The sequence below is a fragment of the Typopeltis vanoorti genome, chromosome 20 (genome assembly GCF_054136105.1).
Source record: "Typopeltis vanoorti isolate ZY-2024b chromosome 20, IOZ_Tvanoo_1.0, whole genome shotgun sequence".
Taxonomy (NCBI): Eukaryota; Metazoa; Arthropoda; class Arachnida; order Uropygi; family Thelyphonidae; genus Typopeltis; species Typopeltis vanoorti.
The window spans coordinates 88,532,099-88,553,721 of record NC_143568.1 but is presented as its reverse complement, the minus strand read 5'-3'; the positions used below and the strand labels follow the sequence as shown (position 1 = coordinate 88,553,721).

General features: G+C 37.8%; 1 protein-coding gene across 1 annotated transcript in view; it reads right to left on the bottom strand.

The window, feature by feature from the left end:
- The window catches only part of LOC150095635 (dynein axonemal heavy chain 8-like), a 2,108,518-nt gene that overhangs the window by 1,034,629 nt on the left and 1,052,266 nt on the right, over window positions 1-21,623 (bottom strand). The window contains exon 48 of the mRNA XM_090409931.1: window positions 3,722-3,935. Coding sequence (XP_090266057.1) covers window positions 3,722-3,935 — 214 coding nt within the window. The remainder of the gene's footprint in view (window positions 1-3,721; window positions 3,936-21,623) is intronic.

Here is a 21,623-nt window from a genome sequence, read left to right as displayed (position 1 = left end):
GCGCCCCATACAAAATAATCCATGGGGTTAAGGTCTGGGGAGTTTGGAGGCCAAACATTTGGACTGGTGAAGTCGTAGAAATTTTCAGACAACCATTTTTGACTTTTCCCAGAGGTGTGGCAAGGGGCCGAATCCTGCTGCCATACATACGGCCTACCATTGGCTACCCTTGTTATCCAGGGCTTGACTACAGTTAGCAACTCCACGAACAAAACCCGAATTCCAATGCCAGGGTTCTTCAACACCTGTTCCTGCAGATTTGCGAGGAATTCTGCTGTACGAACGCAATCAGATCGTCTGCTAGGGATCTTTCTTCTTGCTACATCCTCGTAGTCACCATTGCAAGTCTCTAGTTCATGCCTGATTGTTTTTACTGTATTCAGGGAGCATTGGGCAGCAGTCGTAATATCCTTATTTTGATGGCGGGCACGAATCATCATGATACAAGTTATTCTCTTCCATGATTCAGGTGGGTTCCAGCTATCCATCCTTTCTGACATCTTGTATATGAATGAAGAAGGGTCCAAACTTTTAAATGAAGAGAAGTGTGTGTTAATACATGTAACTTACGGAAAAATATAATTAATTATAAATATGTCAAATTTATCCCGAACACCCTGTATATCAGGAATTTGATGATGATGATGATGATAGATTTATCTTACTTTTGTATAGTGAAATAGCTTGTTTCATGTACATGTGTATGTTTTCCTGATGATGTCAAAACCTCAAGGATTATTCACTCAATTATGAGTAAAGTAAACACACATTTAAAGACAAAAACTACACGTTAACTAATAATTAAGGAATTGACAGCATACACTAGAAATATAGATTAAATAAACTTTAATATATACTTTCCGATATTTCGGCAAACGTCGGGTTGCCATCTTCTTGGGAACTTATTACAAAGACAAGTGCACACAAGTACTACATAACAGCAAATGAGAACCGAAGCTAGGAAGCTAACGTTTTCCTAAAGTCCTGATGGTGCTCCCTGGCGGGCTATATTGGTAGTTCTTGGCTTTTGGGCTGAAGGTCTTCTGATAAATGTTTCCCAAATTTGGGGCAGTCTCATGCATCCAAATTTGTTGAGGTTTGGAATGTTCCTAAGGGCTGAGGCTGATTCCATGAGTAGTCTTTCATATTTGAAATTGCTGCGGTGTATTACTGTGGCTTTCTTTCATCTTATTCTGTGGCGAGTATCCAGAGCGTGGTCTGCAAGCCCAGAGTGGCTGTACTTGTGAAATCGGATGTAATCCTTGTGTTCTGAGATTCTGATATTTGCTGTCCTGCCTGTTTGGCCAAAGTAGGACAGTTTATAGCTGCAAGGGACCTGGTATACACCAGGTAGGTCTAGGGGAAGTGGTTGGTCTTTAGTGGAGTGGATAAGGGATGCCAATTTTCTATGTGGTCTGTAACAGGTGGTCAAGTCATGTTTTTTTTAAATTTTGTTGATTTTTTCCGAGGTGCCTTGGATGTAGGGAATAGTGATGGATTTAGAGTAATCTTTTTTGTGAAGGGGAGGGGGTGGTAGGTTGTGGATAACTGGGTTAAGTATTTTTTGGATTCTTTTGGGGGGGATAGCCATTGGCTGAGAAAGTGTCAGGGATGTGATTTAGTTCAGTGGTTAGGACTTGATCATTTGAAGAGATTATTTTTGCCCTGTTGAATAGTGTCTTAATAACTCCATATTGTTGTGAGGAGGGGTGATGGGATTGTTGGTGAATGTATCATTTTTGCCCTGTTGAATAGTGTCTTAATAACTCCATATTGTTGTGAGGAGGGGTGATGGGATTGTTGGTGAATGTATCTGCCTGTATGGGTGAGTTTTCTATAAACTGAGAAAACCAAGGTTCCATCAGGTTGGCAGGTGACTAGTGTGTCTAGGAAGGGGAGGTTATTGTTTTCCTCTTTTTCCAGGGTGAACTTGATTCTAGGGTGCTTTGCTTTAATGGATACTAAGGTAAGTGATGGGAAGTCAAGTCATACCACCTTTACCACGAGTTGCCCCAGTCCTCAAAGTACTTCAAGCACAAACCTTGTTTGCTTACACTTGGATAAAGGATTAAACCACGTATATAATTTCTTGATATCTTTAATTTATAGTATAACCAAGTGGAAAAACTTTCAACAATGATAGAGCTGCAATTGCTAAGCCCTTGATTACTGTAAAGAAGGCTCAGATGTGTAAATGATGGTGTGTGTCATGACCATCAAACTTGTACATTAGAAAACCGAAATGTGTAATATGGTCAGATGAGTTGATCTTCATGCTGTTTCCCACATCAGGATGAGTTTATATTTGGAGACTACCCAAGGAAGATTAACATCCAAAATGCATGTTTCCAGTAATAAAACAAAGGGGCCATATCTGTGATGGTCTGGGTAGCAACATTATGGTATTCTGCTGGTTCCATTATTACTCTTCATGGAAGAATTAGCATTCCAAACAACAATGCAGTATTGTTCCAAGATGATAATGCTCCCATTTACACAGCTTGGATTCTACAGTCTTGGTTTGGAAAGCATTAAGACAAACTTCAGTATCTTTCCTGGCCAGCACAATCATCAGATTTGAATATTATTGAACCACTCTGGTCAGTTTTGAAGAATAGAATGAGAAAAAGATTTTCACCCCCAATGTCTTTAAAACAACTGAAAGATTTTCTTCAAGAAGAATGCTACAAAATTCCACCAGAAAATATTCAACTTGAGTCCATTCCAAGAAGAATTCAGGCTGTACTGAAGGCAAAAAGTGATCCAACACCATATTAATAAAGATATATGTACGCATAACAAGTGTGTTCGACCCCTGTATCTACTTTCCAACCAACAGGATAAGAGTTGGAACATCACCTTGGGCATAAATGTTTGTGATTGTCCTTTGGTGGGTGATGAATTTCAGTACATGGTATAACAAGACAACTTGCCCTACTTAATGGAGGCCTCCAGTTTCAGATTGGTCTATAATTCAAAGTCTTACCCTGTTTGTAAAGTGGAACAAGTTTACGACTAGTACCTTGACTCATTGCAAGACACTTGTCAGGCAGATATTATGTCAAGGTTGTTGTTTACTCGATACAACATTCCCTTAAGACAAACAATAGGTTTCTGACCTTGGATAGATTTTTATTTTCATAAAATAATCAATGATTTAATTCCAATGTTGTTATTATTATTATTATTATGGATGCTCCTTCAGGGTGCTAAAGGACTCGTCAAAGGAGAGCTGATGTTTTTTTAATCACTCAAACTTGAAATGCACCGAAGATAGTCTCACAACATCTAATGGTAGTCTATTAAACTCATTCATGATTTACCATGAAAAGAATCTGAACCTCACATGTTTCCTAGTCACATTCAGCCAGTTCCAGAATGAGGAATAACTCAGGGCCATACTAACTTGTATGTTTCAATCATACTCTCATCTCTTTTATTCCCAAACTTTGAATACAACATTCTCTCAAATTCTCGTGATATGTACAATTCCAGCAGTGTTCACTTACTTCTGAATCTTTTAATCTGTTTCCACATCTCTTTAGAACCTAGATAACCCTATTTGTGCACAGTAGTTCAGGTGCGATTATGTTATGTGCTCAGTGGGGAAGGGGGAGCATAAGTAATGTAATGCTTCAAAATATTAGGAAAGAAAGGTAAGAAAAATTAGAGAAGGCAAGAAAAGATAAATTAACAAATAAGTAACAAAGCCATGACTTACCAAATATTTTATCTATTGAATTTGATGATGGCAGAGTACAGTTAAAGACACAAAACTGTCTTTTCAAACGACTTGGAATATCATTCCTGCCTCCACCAGGATGTATCATTGCTGCTATAAAATAAATGTCAACAATGTTGATAAAATCACCAGGTTTGTCTAAACTGTAGAAACCTTTTGCTTCCATCAGCTGTCGTACAATTTCATTTGTTATCTGTAATCCAATTTAAAGAAATACTAAAAATTTAAGGTTCTAGTTTTTATGAATTAATTTTTTTTCAGTCATTACTGATATGTTATTGCATGCAAAAAATGATTACAGAAAACAAGTTTACATCTTCAACCAAAAAATTACGTGTAGAAATTTGTGTTTATTTTCTTGCTTTAAATCTTTTTAATTTAACACGTTCGCTACCAACTATGAGTATACTCGTAGTTCGCATATGAGCTTCACAAGTCAACTACGAGTATACTCGTATGTCGATTACCAACCTCCTATGCCAAGTGTGAGTTAATCCATAGTATAACACGTAATTCGTAAATCAATTTAAAACTAGTAAAATCAATAAAAACCAATCAATGAAATAAAAAAGTACTCAGTAAAATAAAAAAAATACAATTTATTCAAATTAAGAATGGTACATTTTAAAACAATTTTCCATGCACAATGGTGGTTTTTCCTGGCAAACAGGACAATAATAATGTGTTTCACGTCTATGTTTGTTTCTTGTACAGACACGGCATGGCTATGTCGGTTGATTCTTTTTTTCTGTTGGTGGTAAAATTTCCAAATAATGAAAATCCTGATTCCTCCTGATATTCTCTGATGCTGTAAGTTCATCCATTCCAACAAAAATTGAGATAAATTGAGCTCTAAATTTTAATGCAGACATTGCATTTCCAGTAATCATGTTATAAAATTTATGCGCATTTTGAATGTATACTTCAAAAATGCGTATTGCCAATTTCTAATTGTCTTTTGTAAGGTGGAATAGTATGAAAGCATTTGATCAGAAAAATTTGGGTATGTCAGAAATTTGATCAGAAAGATCTGATCAAATTTCTGACATACCCAAATTATAATTCCTAATGATATTCAGTTTTAACTGAAATTTACCATTCCGATTTTGCGCTTCAACCATTTCAAATTTGTGCTTATTTGAAATGGAAAGGACTTCCCTCTTATCCTTCCATTTGCTGACTACAACAGGACCTCGTCTTTGCCAGAAAAATTACCCTTTCTTTAGTTTCTTCTGAATAACATTCTGGTGGATTGTTTTTCCTATTATTTCTCAGCATTCCACACACATACATTTTTCTGTTGGTAAGCGATTCTGTTAGAGCTACAGAATTATAAAAATTGTCCATATGCAATACATAACCCCTGTCTAAATATTCTTCCATCAAGTGGAATACAACATCATATGCGTGACCCATTTTCGCTAAAGAGGATTCAGATTTTCCTGTATAAATTTTTATTTTTACTACCAATTCATTTGATTCGCACAGTTCATAGAATTTCACTCCATATTTATGTTTTTTGTTTTTTATGTATTGCCAAAATGCCAGTCTACCGCGCCACAACACCATTGACTCATCAATACATAAGTTTCTGTCTGGTGTGTAGCAATTTCGCATTACACTATTAAAATGATCTAGGACTGGTCTTAATTTGTGCAATTTATCATTAGCTGTTTGAGAATTATCTGCAAAATGCAAATGATGCAATAAAATTTGAAATCAATTTCGGCTCATTTTAGAGCGCCAAAATGGTAAATTGTAAAGTTGATTTGTACTCCAATAATGCTCAATAGACGGTAAATTACAAGGACCCATATGCAGTAAAAGTCCAAGAAATAATTTTATTTCAGGTATGTCTGTTGCTTTCCAGTTAGAAATTCTTCGACTTTTTTTGAACTGCGCTCGGCTTTCCTCAATATTTTGTAAAGCATATAAATTGGTTTGTTCTACTAAAATTTCCAGTGTCAATTTTAAAACCTGCAGTTTCAACAAAGTCAAATTGTGGGGCTCTTCTTCTGAATTTTCTCAATAAGTTGATGTTGATGTATCTGGCTGGTTGCTAACTTCATCTTCAAAAGTTTCTTCTTCATCGGAGTCACCGCTAGAGTCATCTGTAGTATCATCTTCGGAATCAGAACCAAATATTTCATGAAATTCATCATTGCTCATATTAGCATAAGCTTCTACTTCTATATCAGTAAGTTTTCTTTTACTGGCCATGGCGAAATAGAAGGTTCTTAGAGACTAGAAACTAAAACTGAACTAGACGCAATAAACACTGGCGTCAGAAATGTAATATGTAGATGGAAGTGATACGAGATTACTCGTAGTGACCTTGAAGATGCGAAAGCGCTTGGCATGTGGGAACAAACTATGACTGAGTAGCATGGCAGTGAACGTGTTAACAATGATAAGGCAACCTACTCATATGCGATAACAAGGTTAAGGAGATGTCATTTAACATAACAAATGATGTCTATATCAGTTATAACTCATCAAAATATAAAACAGAGCAAAAAACATTGGGAGCAGCTGACAATGAGAACTGCATGTCATCTGTATGCATAAAGATTACAAAAAATTTCTTTCCTTGCAGAATACTGAAGAAAACCTGAATTGGCTAGAATAGTTTGCTTTATCACAAAGGAAGCATCCCCAAAATGGAGGATTCGTATATTTTGTATTCATATATTTTAGTGAATATATGAATATATTTAGGTAGTATCTCAATGCCTTTGCCTGGATGTGGGATCTAAACCACCTTACTTAAAGTTGTTTGAAAAAAAAGCTTCTGTGTTTGATCTATCAGGGTTTCAAGATTATCTAATCTTGGACAATGCATGGCAGGCACTATTAATTTAACAATATTTTATGAGTGGAAATCACATTAAAGAAAACAAAACAAAACAAAAAAAACTGAAAGATAATTAGTCAAAACATCACATGATGATGAGTAGTCAGAGTATGCACAAGCAAATTTGTTTATAATTAAGGCCACCGGTTTTAGGATTATGATTAAGCACTGTCGAGTCTGAGAGGAGACTAAACATACATAATTTTAAGTTAAGAAGAGAGGTAAATCGAACAAAATTACACAATCAAGATTAGAAGATTAAAGAATAGAAAAAGAAATGTTCTCAAGCAGTACAAGCACAGACAAGAAGAGTAATTAGTACAAAAAGAAAAAATGAAATTATCTAAGGAGCTGTTCAAGGTAAAGGAATTTTATGTACCACTCTTAGAGAGTGGTGAGTAAAAGAGAAAGCATTTGTCTGCACAATTCATCATGAGAAAATTCATCGTGGAGACACTCCATCGCGGGAAAATTAATTGCATGAAAATGAATCATGGGAAAATTATTCGCAAGAAAATTTGAAATCCTATTGTCATGTCATTCTCATAAATGAAAAAAAAAAAAAAAAGAAAGAAATATTTTATGTATTATTTATTATTTTGAATATATTTAGCATTCTGAAATTGTTTTAGTCCACATAAAGTTATTAATATTCTTTCTTAGATGCTACAGGCACCATATTTAAGAATATTCAGTAATAATAGTTATTTCCAACTAATATTTATAGTTAACTGTTTACATATTCCTATTATTCCAAGTAACTATTCTAACTATTTATAGTTAAAATGCTTATTAGAGAGCAAAGGCACAATATTTAAGAATATTTATTCTTCTAACCATTCACTATTTTTCTATTCTGAGCAGTTACACACCAATCCAGGTGTGATATGTGTTTTTTTTTTTTTTTATCTGAATTAATTTTTTTATTATTTAACACCTCCAGGGAGTCCAAGGACTCATCGAGGGAGGGCACCTGCTCTACAACTCTGTCTATACCATTCTATCACCAACTGACTGCAACTTCACCAATGCCATCTACTGCCAACCACTACTGATATTTCCACAGACAATCACAAACATCCATGCCCACGGCAGGATTTGAACCCTCAGCCTTTTGGCTGGAGAGCGGATACTCTATCCACTCGGCCAATCAGAAGGTGAGGTTGGTTGGTTGGTTTATAGTTTATTTGGTACAAAAACTACAAAGGTCATACTGTACCATACTAAAGGTTATAACATTAGCATTTACAGAAAAATAGTTTCTCAAAGCAGCATCTCTAGGTAAACAGAACTGCTGCAGAGGGCATAGCAACACACAAGGTCAGAGGTTATTACAGTAGTGCAAAAATAGTTAACAATATAAGTTAATACATAATATATGAAACACTAAGCCAAGGAATGCAGTATCTACATATATGTAAGATTATAATAGATGCCTTTATAGCAGTACAAAAATAGGCAAAAAGGGATTATTATGCAATATGAATGGATGAAAATTAAATTTAGCAATGCAGTAGAAACAGAATTTAGAATACCTATAAACAGAATTTCTAGAAAGTACACAAATAGGTAAGATGTCCTACAGCACTACATGATTATTTGAAAAATAAAGTAGTAAATAAGATGCATGCACAAAATGCTTGTTAAGTGATGCAATATCTACATATAAACAAAATTACTGCAGTGGTTTCAGCAATACATAAATAGATAATTATAGGTTAACATATGTATATACAAAACAAGTCAAGGACAGCAGTGTCTACATCTAGTAAGATTATAACAAACATTATTATACTAATAAAAGGAATTATTATACAGCATTGATGTATAAAATTTAAGTTTAGCATTATGTTATTTACATATTAACAAAATTACAGCAGGGTGATACAAATATACAAAATCAAGGCCTATGGTAATACATAATTGGTCAGATTTAACCTAATGAATAATATGTATGTATAAAAGTTAAGTTAAGCAAAAAAGTATTTACATATAAACAAATTTATGGTCAAATGTGTTTGTACAAATTAATTCTTTCTAAAAAATTAAAAACATCATGCAATTTGCCTGAGTCTGCTAGCATTTCCCTGAGTGTATATGGCTTGGTTAGATAGGTGAAAATTTCATTCTTCTCTCGTGTAAATTTTTGACAATCTACCAGAATATGATGAATAGTGAGATGTGTGTTGCATTTTTCACATATGGGAGGATCATCAGCTCTCAGTAAATGAGAATGCATAAGGTGAGGTGACCTATGCGGAGCCTAGCAAGGACAACTTCCTCCCTTCTTTTTGTACGTTGACTAGAATGCCAGTGTTTAATTTCAGGTTTAATGTTATATAATTTGTTTGTTGATGTTTCTTGCCATGTTAACTCCCACTGAGCAATTAGCTTTGATCTTATAAGTTGTCTGTAGTTTGTATATGGAACTGTCAAATAGTATGTGGGGAAAGTATGGGCTGATTTAGCAGCTGCATCTGCAGCCTCATTTCCTTTGATTCCAATGCGGCTGGGAATCCAGCAGAACTGAACATTGAAATTAAGGATTTTCATTTTGTGAAGCAGGTGTAGCACTTCATAAAGTACTGGATGAGGATTATACATAAGAGAAGAGATAGCCTGCAAAGAGCTCAATGAGTCTGTATAAATTATACACTTTTGGTAGCAGTTTTCTTTTATATGCATAAGTGCAAGCTGAATGGCATGTAACTCTGCTGTATAATTACTGCAGTCAGGTGGGATCTGATTTGAGATAATAATGTCAGGAAACACAGCAGCACAGCCAACAGAGGTGTTAGTTCTTGAACCATCAGTATAGATGGGTAAGAAATCAGTGTGTGCTGCTCTGTGTGCAGTAAAGAATTGCAGGTAAATGGATGATGGGGTATAAGATTTCTGTAGCTGACAAAGTGAGAGGTTGCAGGATGGTGTGCAAACCTGCCATGGAGGAATGCTGTTATGTTTAGTGTAGCTAATGTCAACATTTATACTAACAGCATGCATAGTTTCTTTAATACACATACCAAAAGGATGTATAGCAGTTTGATGTGTGTGATATTGAGCTTCCCAATGCAGAGAGACGATACTATTCCATGTAAGGTGATCTGGGAGAGATTTTATTTTTAGGGAGTAATTAAGAGACAACTGTTTTCGTCAAAGTGATAGAGCTGGTTCATTTGCTTCTACATAGAGGCTTGGAGTGGGTGAGGTGTGAAAGGCACCAGTAGCTATCCATATACCCTGATGATGGATGGAATCCAACCATCGTAGGTTACTCTGTCTTGCAAACCATAGACTTGGACCCATAATCCAGCTTTGAATGTATAAGTGCATGATAAAGATGGAGCAATGAAGTTTGATCAGCACTCCCAATCAGTAGAGGATAGCAAGTGAAGGAGGTTCGAATTTCTTTTGCACTTTTCTCTTAGTTGACGAATGTGTGCTAGAAATGTGAGTTATCTGTCAAAAATGAGTCCCAAGATCTTGGTTTCTGTAGTTACTGGAATGACAGTAGGTCCCATTCTTAGTAAAGGATCTGAGTGATGAGTGCATTTTCGACAGAAGTGTACAACGATACTTTTTTCTGTTGAAAACCTAAACTCATTATTAAGAGCCCACAGAGAGACATGATCAATTGCTTGCTGAAGTTGTCTTTCAATTACCCTCATGTTACGTGAGTGACAGTAAATTGTGAAGTCATCAACATATAGAGTATTGTTTTCAGTGGGATGAAGCTGTTCAATGATTGAGTTGATTTTAATAGCAAAAAGGGTTACACTTAAGACAGAACCTTGGGGAACACCTTGTTCTTGAAGATATGGTTGAGATAGCGTACTTCCCACTCTGACTTGGAAAGTTCGCTTGGGCAGAAAGTTTTTCATAAATATAGGGAGGTGTCCTTTGAGACCTAGGTTATAGAGGTCTTTTAATATGCCATATCTCCAGGTTGTGTCATAAGCTTTTTCGCTTCAGAAATGCATCTCTTATACATGTTTCTAACCGAACAAAATGGTCTAAAGTTGATCGATGTCTACGGAAACCACATTGTGTATTGGAAAGAAGACTGTTGCTTTCTAAGTACCAGAGAAGTCTGGCATTAACCATTTTCTCTAGTATCTTACAAAGACAGCTGGTCAGAGCAATGGGTCGATAATTATTTGCTTGTGTTGGATCTTTTCCTGGTTTCGGGATAGCAATGACAATTGACTTATGCCAAGAATTTGGAAACTCTTCCTCTGCAAGTATTCTATTGTATAATAAGAGAAGAAGATCCATAGAAGATGATGGTAGATGTTTTATCATTTCATAATGGATGTCATCAGGTCCTATTGCACTAGGGTGAGATTGTAGGAGAGCTCTTTTTTAGTTCCTCCTTGACAAATGGCTGATTATATGGCTGAAGAATGTTAGTAGAAAAATTAAGCCTTTGTTTCTCTTGCTGCTCTTTCAGCATTAAAAATTCCAGAGAATATGAAGCTGTTGCTGAGATTTTAGCAAACGTTTCTCCTAAAGTATCTGAAATAGCTTTGGAATCAGCAAGAACATTTCCATTATAGTTTAAGGTGGACAAACAATGTATACTATATCTGCCTTTCATTTTCTAGATTTTATCCCATACAATTTTTGGACTGGCCATTTGATTAATTGATGTAGTAAATTGGATCCATGGTTGTTTTTGACTCTGATGTCTTACAAAACGTGCTCTGGCTCGAGTACGCTTAAAAGTTATTAAATCTGGTGTGGTGGGGTATCTACGAAATATGCTTGCTCTGTGTTGATCTTTCAACACAGAGCATGGAGCATATTTCGTAGATACCCCATACATGGAGCATTTTTGGCTGCCTGACATTCTGGGTTCCACCAAGGCTTTGGATAGACTGGAAATCGAGATGATGTTTTTGGGATGGAGGTTGTTGCTGCCTGGACAATGCATTCTGTTATATATTTTACAGCTTCATTGATAGGTGTTTGACTGATGGCATCAGCATTAAATTTTGCAAGATGAGAGAAAGTGTTCCAGTCAGCCTGGTTCATTTTCCATATAGGTATCTGTGTGGGTGAAGAGGGTTCCTGTAAAGACATTGTACAAAGAACAGGAAAGTGATCACTTCCATATATGTTCTCTTCAACATCCCACATGAGCAGTGGAAGAATGGAAGGGGAACAGATTGTAAGATCAATTGCAGAATATGAGCAGGTAGGCATATAGAAGAAAGTATTGAGTTTATTATTTAGAAGGGAAAGGTTATTATTATCAAGAATTTTTTCAATGATTCGTCCTCATCTATTAGTGTTGGCACTACCCCACAGAGTATTATTATTATTATTATTATTATTATTATTAATAAACAAGACCTCATGGAGTCAAAGACTCATCTAGGAGGTCCTTTTATCTCACACACATCTCATCATATCGGGTCTTAAACACATTCAAACTCCTTGCAGACACCACACTCTCAGGCAAGGCATTCCAATCATTCACAAACCTGCCTCTCACTCCCCTACTCACACCCTCTTTATACAGTTTCCAGGTATGACCTCTGGTTCTCCCCTGATCTCCCACTATTCTCTGTAGAACTTCTCCACCATTGATCCTATAACAACCCCTTACCAACTTGTAGATCTCTATCATATCTCCCCTCTTCCTTCTCTCCACTAGACTCTGCAAATTACATCTTTTCAATCTTTCCTCATACTCAACATTCCAGAGGTCAGAAACTACCTTAGTCAGTCGCCTTTGGACCCTTTCCAACATCTCTTCATCCTTCTGAAAACCAGGTGACCAAATCTGGGCACAATAGTCCATGTGTGGCCTAATCAAAGCCTTATACAATGGAACAAGAATCTCCCTACTTCTACACGTCAGTGTCCTCCTCATCATTCCCAGAAGTCTTTGTGTTGTCTTCACGATTTTGGCGATGTGTCCCCTAAATTTTAGATCCTTATCCACTATCACTCCCAGATCTCTTATTTCCTCTACTTCCAACAATATATTCTCACCAAGCATAAATTCTGCATCCCATCTTTGTTTTCCAAATTTTAAAACCTTACATTTTGCAACATTGAACTCACATCCCCATTTGCTTGCCCAAGCACTCAATTTATTCAAGTCTTCTTGCAAGGCCACAACATCTTCACTACTCTTTATGGTTCGTCCCAACTTTGCATCATCTGCAAACAATTGAATATCTCCATCCAAATCTTCGCCAATATCATTAATATACAAGTTAAATAGTAATGGCCCTAAAACAGATCCCTGAGGCACTCCACTAGTGACTTTCCTTTTCCTGGATATTGCACCCCCATACACAACTTGTTGATACCTATCAGTCTCCAATCCAATGCACTAATCTAATATCCAACCCCATCTGCTCTAGTTTGACTGTCAACTTATCATGAGGTACTCTATCAAAAGCTTTTGCAAAATCCAAGTATATTACTGTGTATCCTTCTCCTCTGTCCAAGGAAGCAGTCACTTCATTGTAATAAGTAAGTAGATTACTAAAACACGACCTCCCTTTAGCAAATCCATGCTGTCCATCAAAGATTATACCATTGTTGTCAACCCAACTCTGGATCCTAGTTCTCACAAGCCTCTCCAACAACTTAACCACAACACCTGACACACAGATAGGCCTATAGTTTGATGCTTGAGTTCGATCACCTCCTTTATGAAGTGGCACAATCTTGCCCTCCTTCCACTCTTTAGGGACTTGACCAAGTGCAAGACTCGTATTAAAAAAATATGTCAAGGCAGGTGTCAACTCTCTGACACATTCCTTCAGAATACGCGGTGATATATTATCAAGTCCCACAGCCTTATTTACATCTAGTTTACTCAACTCCCCAAACACCTCTTGCTCACTTACAGTCAGTCTCTCCTCCCCATCATCAACTGCTCTTAATCTCTCCATGAAGTCACATTCACAAGATTGAAAGATCTTTATGAACTGCTCATTAAGTATCTCCACCACACATTCTGCAACAGCTGTCTTTATACCATTTCCTCCAATCAATGTCATTCTTCCATAATCATTCTTTCTTTTTCTGGCTACATATCGAAAGAACTCCCTAGGATTCTTTTTAGCTTCATTAGCTAACTGCTGTTCATACCTCTCTTTAGCTACTCTCACCAACCAAGTCACTCTCCTTGCCTGGTCTTTGTATAACTCATGAAATTGGTTACTTCCACTTCTCTTATGCTGCCTCCACAATGCCCTTTTTCTCTGTATTGCATGCTTAATCTCTTTATTCATCCATCTCACACCTAACTTATTTAACCTTCTCACCCGTGGTATACATTTAGACATTGCATCCACTAAATATTTTTTGAAAATCCCCCAAGCTGCATTGATCTCTTTTCCAGCTAACTCCTCATTCCATGCTACACCTGCAAACTGTCTCCTGAGCTCTTCATAATCACCCCCCTTGTAGTTCCACATATACCCTTTTTTCACAGGGGTCCTTGCACTGCTGGCAACCACCCAAGTAATCACCTCATGGTCACTTTCACCAATTGGTGGATGATTTGATACTTCATTGATAATTACATCCTCCGATGAGATGACCAAATCCAAGACCCTTAATCCTCTTGTGCCCTCTGTTACATACTGTCTGAGGTAGTTATCCCTCAAAAACTCAAGAAACTCATTTTCTTTACTTCCAGTTGCTATCTCTTCATTCCAGTCTATATTGCCATAATTAAAATCACCCATAATGATCACCCTTTTCTTATTTGCTTGGCTTATTTGACTATACATTTCACTATCACCACCATCCACATTACCAGGTCTATAACAACATCCCATCAAGTATTTGATTTTATTCACCTCTATCTCACACCATACTGCCTCAAAATTTCATCAACCATTTCATCCACCTTATTTCTTATACTTCTAGCATTGGTATACAAACACAACTCATTTTTCAGAAGAATGAGGAGATGTTGGAAAGGGTCCAAAGGCGACTGACTAAGGTAGTTTCTGACCTCTGGAATGTCGAGTATGAGGAAAGATTGAAAAGATGTAATTTGCAGAGACTAGTGGAGAGAAGGAAGAGGGGAGATATGATAGAGACCTACAAGTTGGTAAGGGGTTGCTATAGGATCAATGGTGGAGAAGTTCTACAGCGAATAGTGGGAGATCAGGGGAGAACCAGAGGTCATCCCTGGAAACTGTATAAAGAGGGTGTGAGTAGGGGAGTGAGAGGCAGGTTTTTTTCGTGCAGAGTTGTGAATGATTGGAATGCCTTGCCTGAGAGTGTGGTGTCTGCAAGGAGTTTGAATGTGTTTAAGACCCGGTATGATGAGATGTGTGTGAGATAAAAGGACCTCCTAGATGAGTCTTTGACTCCATGAGGTCTTGTTTAATAATAATAATAATAATAATAAAAACCACTGGCCCCATTTCCCTCTTGCATCTCTACCTTGTATGGACATAACTCTTACTCTATCATCAATAGCACTCCCCCTCCCTTTTTACCCCTTCTATCCTCACGAAACACATCATACCTTTCCATCTCTATTCCTGTCAGGATGTCATCCTCATCTAACCATGTCTCACTTATTCCGACAATCTCTGGGTGCACAGACGCAATTAGTGCAACCATTTCATCCACCTTATTTCTTATACTTCTAGCATTGGTATACAAACACAACAACTCATTTCTGGATCTACAGCTAGTTCCACTGATACCACTCACTCGATGTGATCTCTCCATGCTGGACTGGGGCCATTTCCCTTTCTGCTTCTTCATTTTAGAACCCTTTGCAATTCCATCTGTTTCCTTTTGATCCCTGATCATCCCATTACTTTCCTGCCTACACATTCTCTCACCTCCTCTTGGAGCATCCACCTTTCTCACGCTGTGTATCCCTGTCCACCCTGAGCCTCCCCGTTTCCCTGCTCCTCTTGCACACCCATTCTCTCATTTTCTATACTCATACCACCCACTTCCACATTCATTTCCACTCCTTCAATCTCTCCTGTCTTACTCTCCTGCTCTTCCACATCACTCCCCTCTCGATCTGATTAATTCTCTCTATTCACCTCTCTACCTTCCAGCAGCAGTCTCTCCAAGCGACTCACACCATAACCACTCAAATGCAGTCCATCGCTCCCATACAGCTCACTTCGTCCCTCAAACTCATTCCACACATTAAGAAACTGTACTCCCATCTCCTCACACATTTCAGCCAGAATATCATTCATAATCCTTGCTCTCCGCCTCATTTCACCACAATCATACCTAGGCAACACACTGACCACCCTTCCTGTCACACTATTCTCCTTTATCTTTCCAAGCAGTCTCCTGACATTCATTTTGACATGCTCTTTGTTCTCTCTCAAATCATTCGTACCAATCAATACAATTAACTCTTTTGCTCGTTCCCGCCTCATATTCAATGCCTCAATCACTCTACTCATTTTACCGCCTGGAAAACATACCTTGTGCATTTTATCCTCTAGCACACCTTTAATAATGGAGTCACCATACAACGCCACTCGCTCATCTTTTGTTATCTCTTTCATGCCATCATGATTTATTTTAATAGTTTTGACCTGAATTCTCTTAATTTCATTCCGCATCCATTTCATTTCTTGCTTCATCCAATCCAATTCACCTTCTGAACCTCGCGACACATTCACTCTATCATTAAATCTTTCTAACTTTCTAACTCTCGACCCCCTCTTCTCACTTTCCCTCTCATTCATCCTTCTTTGTTTCCGTACTTTCGGTCCAACATACGTCCAACTTTCACTATCATTCTTCTCGCTTTCACTCTCACATATCTTTCTTTGTTTCCGTACTTTCGGACTAACATGCGTCCAACTTTCGCTATCATTCTTCTCACTTTTACTGTCATTCATCTTTCTTTGGTTCAGTACTTTCGTTCCAACATGCGTCCAGCTTTCGCCATCAGTCATTCTTTTTTCGCTATTATTCATTCTTTTGATTTTTTTTGCTTGCGATTTCTGCACCACGCCATTTCTACTTTCATTCGGTCTCTCAATTTCGTTTCTTTCCGCCTCACTTTCGTCCCTTTTAACATCCGTTACGGTTGTCAAATCGCTCTTTTTCTTTTTTCCTGATTTTTTAACATTTTTTCGCCTGTCTGTGTTTTCTCGCCATCCTCTTTCAAAAGTGCACCCACGACACAATCTGTACTAGCACTTTCTGTCATCAACTTCATATTCGCATTCATCAATTCCTCGTTCAGGTCACATTTCGCACACACCCTTCTTCCATCCGCACTAAACATCCACAAATCATTTATGTAGTCGAAGGAATACATATAACAGACCTCACACTTAACGAACCGACTGAAATCCAAATTTAAATCATGGAATGACAATGCCGCTGCCATTTTTTTTTTTTTTTTTTTTTTCTCTGCAGGTTACTAGGTCTAATATTAACGTTTTCGTATTTAGTTTAAGCAAGAAAAAAAAACCCACACTAATAATATCGGTAGCGTACAACGTTTACAGCCGATCTTACTTAAACAATTACGCATATATACTTAATTATTCCTAGTAAAACTTATCTGAATCAGGAGCTCTTCAAAACACGTTCGTAGCGCTTGACCCACTAGCGCCCCCCCTATTGTGACCATTAAAGTCACCCATCAAAAGTATGGGTTCAGGCAATTGCGAGATAAGGTTATCAAGATCAATTTCATTTAATTCAGCATTTGGTGGTAAATAAATTGAACATACTGTAATAAGGAATCCCACAGAGAAGCGAATCACTACCACTTTCAGAGAAGTATTAAGTTGGACCTGATGGAAAGGAGTATGACTGCCCACTAGGAGGATAGCTACTCCTCCATGAGCAGGACCATCTTCAGTTCTATCCTTACGTACAACAGTGAAATTCCTAAAGGTATGGTCCTCATTGGGTTTTAAGTAAGTTTCCTGTAGCGTGAAACAGAAAGGTTTGTGTTTCTGCAACAACATCTTGATATCGTCAATATTCTGGCAGATCCCATGACAGTTCCATTGTAAAAATTTTACTAGTGTTTTGATTTTATTGACTTGTCCGGTTTTCGAGAGGTTGAGGGCTTACCTTTATCAGATTTATATTTATCCACTGTTTTAGGGAAGTATGGACGGCCGGTGTCCATCTCTTCCTCTGGTAGAGTGTTCAAAACATCAAATGTGTTAGAGGTCAGTCGGTATGCTTAGTTTGCTTTCAGTGGGTATTGAGGTATCCATTTTTTCTGTGTGAGTGTCTGATGGTTTATCTTTGAGTGAAGTCTCCACCATAATTTTTTTGACTGATGAGTTTTCATTGAATGGGACCATTTTTGAAGTTGTCTCTGGAGTAAGGCCATTGGTCTTGTGATTAATGTGCTCAACAAAGAAGCACTTACAATCGTAAAGTTTAGATATGGTAAAATTATCAAATGGTGGAATAGACATACATGTCTGAGTTGCTGTTGGCACTTTTTTAATTGTTACTTTCTCAGCTAAAGAGGATCGTAGAACAGGTGTAATGCTGGCTAGCTTTCTTTTTGCATCCTGATATGTAATGTTTTTTTTTTTTTTTTTTTTTGTATATCTTTTTCATCTTTCCATTTCTGACATGCATGAGAGTATGCTGGATAGTCTCCCTGACAGTTGACACATTTAGCTTTTTTTTCACAGCAAGATTTATTTTCATGTTCTTTACTACCACATCGAGCACAGGTAGTAGAACCACGACAGGCAGTTTGGGCATGTCCATACCTTTGACATTTAAAGCATCTCAGTGGGTTAGTTATATATATATTCTAACAGGACAGCTGAGATACCCTGCTTTTACATATGTCGGAGGCCTAGGTGTATCAAAAGTAAGGACGATGTTCTTGGTTGAGACCAGGCGACCATCCCTGCGTATCAGGATGCGCCTCACACCCATCACTCCTTGATCCTTAAGGTCTGAACATATCTCCTCATCAGGCATCTCAAGGAGATCCCATTCTGCTATCACTCCTCTACTGGAATTGAGTGTTCTGTGAGGTGTTACTGCAATTTGTATTCCACCCATTGTCATTGCTCTCAGTAGTTTCTCGGAATGTTGTTTGCACATTGTTTCCACGAGGATATCACCAGAACGCAATTTCTTGACAGTTTTGGGAGATCCTGCCAGTCCTAAACCTTTTTGGATAAATAAGGGTGACATTTTCCCAATGGTTTTTCACCTGTTGCATGAATGATTAAAAAGGTTGGTACATTTTTGTTAGTATCCGATATCTTTTTTTTCTTACTTCTGTTCTCATATGCTGTGTCTATATTATCAGTACTTGGTTAGGACCTTGTTAGGGTTCCTGAAACATTTGAGGATGAAGAATTCATATTTTAAGGAATTTTTAATTTGGTGCCAAAGCTCCCCACCCACTACAGAGCCACACATGGACGCCCACTACCTGGCAAGCAAAAAATGCACTCAGGAGTGGAACGCCAGAACTACCCTGGACGATATACCGGCACTGCAGCAGGCCTATGATCCCGACCCCGGACCATAGGGTGAGAGACTTACTGCAACACCATTGACCCTTGCAGGCAAGCCCACTAGCCGACTGATCCTGGCTGGGCCATCCAGGACCACCCGTCTTGCCGAAGCAGGGGCCAAAGTAGTGCAAGACTACCAGGATCCCCCCCCCCTTTCCGGATGTCCACAGGTCGCACTGCACGGCAAACATGGTGGCAGGGCGTTGGATTCCAGTGATGGTGGTCTGGAAAAAGGATAGGAGAAGGAGTAGAGCAAAGAATACAGGAAGAAAAGCAAAGAAAAAGAGGAAGAATGAAAAGAGCCAGTACCATCACTGGGAGGTTCCATCCACCACGAACAGGTGCCCCACATGGAGGTGTATAAATTAGGCACAGTAAGAGATTAACAACAATAACTAATAATAAATGGCCCAATTATAACAACATACTGTAATAAAAGTTATCTGATTGTGAATGGAATCTTAGCAACTTTAGCATTTATTGATTATTTATTTTTTTATGAAGTCGAGAACTTTCATCTTTTTCACTTAAAGGGAAGCAATTTATAACTTCTGTTTGGCATATCCGAATTGCCACCATCACTACTGTTGTACTTTGGGGGCCATTATTAAGTAAAATCAGGGTTCTTGAATAATTCTGTGACAGTTGATCTGATAACCAAGAACTACTCTGAACGGTGCTCCATTTAAAACTTATGAATTGTCTATTATTAAAAGAAAGAGTCATGTGGCTTCATTTCAGCAATGAAAAATTACAAAGGCAAAGCGGATAGATAACAGATTCAACATTTTTTCAAAGCCGAATGTTTGTAGAAACTGTGAATGTTTTGTAAGTTGACCGGAGAGCTTATGAGAATACAATCCTCGGCATCCCTGAGTTGCCTTAGCATGCACTACTTGAATTAAGTAGCCAATGCAACTCAGGAATGCTGAGGATTGTATTCTCATAAGCTCTCAGGTCAACTTATGAAACTTTCATAGTTTCTACAAACATTCAGCTTTGAAATATTGTTGGATCTAATATCCACTATGCCATTGTAATTATAAATTGTTTATTTCTGTAATTTTCCATTTAATATTTTATTTTCATACTGCGGTTGTCTGTGGATTATGAACCCGCAGATAAGGGGGGGGGGAGGTACAGTACATAAATCCTATCATCACAATCAGCTAATTGCTACCTGCAGCTGCACTACTAGTCTTTACTTTTTCTTCCAATACTGGTATTTTATGACAATAAGAAATTTATAAACTGACTTCGATCCGAGAGTTAGAACAAACAATTAAGTTTATTCACAATGCAGCATGTTTCATCGAAAGGCCGGCTTCTTCAGGTGTTAAGAAACACAGAAAGCAAATAAAAAACACTGTAAAGAAACACTGTGTCACTGAAATTTGACTATTATAAACTACAGTTAACTTTGAACTGGAGCTACAGTCGGTGTAAAAGTTCTATTCTTAGGCATCTGTGCACGTGCGACTTCATGAGTGCGCTAGAATCTGATAGCAGAGTTGAATGAGTCCAGTAAATTGTAACTAAGGTTACTGTTTATATGATGAGGGTCCATAACAATTTCCTTAGACTCGACTGTGCAGCGTTCTACCTCGTCATGGCATATATGAAGGTTCAGAGTTGTTGTCCAGTTTATCTCATATTGGCAGCCTTCATTATTTGTGTTTACTGAAAACAGGACATGGCTTGACAGGGCACTTGCTCTAGTTCTTTTGTAGGCAATGTCTCGCTGGTGTTCTTCGAGACGTAGGAGGATGGATTTCTCAGTTTGGCCATAGTATGGCTTATCACAGTCGCACGTAATTTTGTACACTCCTGGGAACTGTAGATGGTTGTCAGCTGGTTTGTGTTTGCTTATAATTGATCTTAATTTGAGAAGAGTAGAGAAGCACGTTTTTATGTTAAACTATCTTAAAATTTTTCGTGGTTTCTTGGAGAGCGAGCTGATGTACGGTAAGGGGTATATCCTTTAGGGTGGTCTTGTGTTTCTGAGTTGTTTTGATGGTGGCGGTATAGATGCTTGTTAATAGTTTTTGAAGAGTAGCTTTTACTCGTGCAGGTTCTTTTTAGATGTTATTATTATTATTATTATTCAGGCCTCCATGGAGTCAAAAGACTCATCGTGGGGAGGTCCCCCCTAAGAAACACAAAGTCTATCATACCACTCCTTAAACTCATTGATCTTTCTCGCTCTCACCACTCCATCAGGCAATGCATTCCATGGTTCAACCAACCTCCATTCAAAGAAACCACTTCTCACCCTCTTGCTCACTGTTTCCTTTCGTAACTTCCAGGGATGGCCTCTTGTCAGTACCCCTTCCCGCTGTTCAACCAAGCAAAAGATGTAGTTCGATTTTTGTCTAGAGTTGAGATGATATCCACTTTCTGTGCTGGATAGTGATATGAAGACACATTTAGGTATCTATCCGTGTGTGTAGATTTTCTAAAGATGGAGATTTTTATGGAGTCAGATGTCTTGGTAAGTTTTACGTCCAGAAAAGGAAGAGATCCATTTTCTTCAACC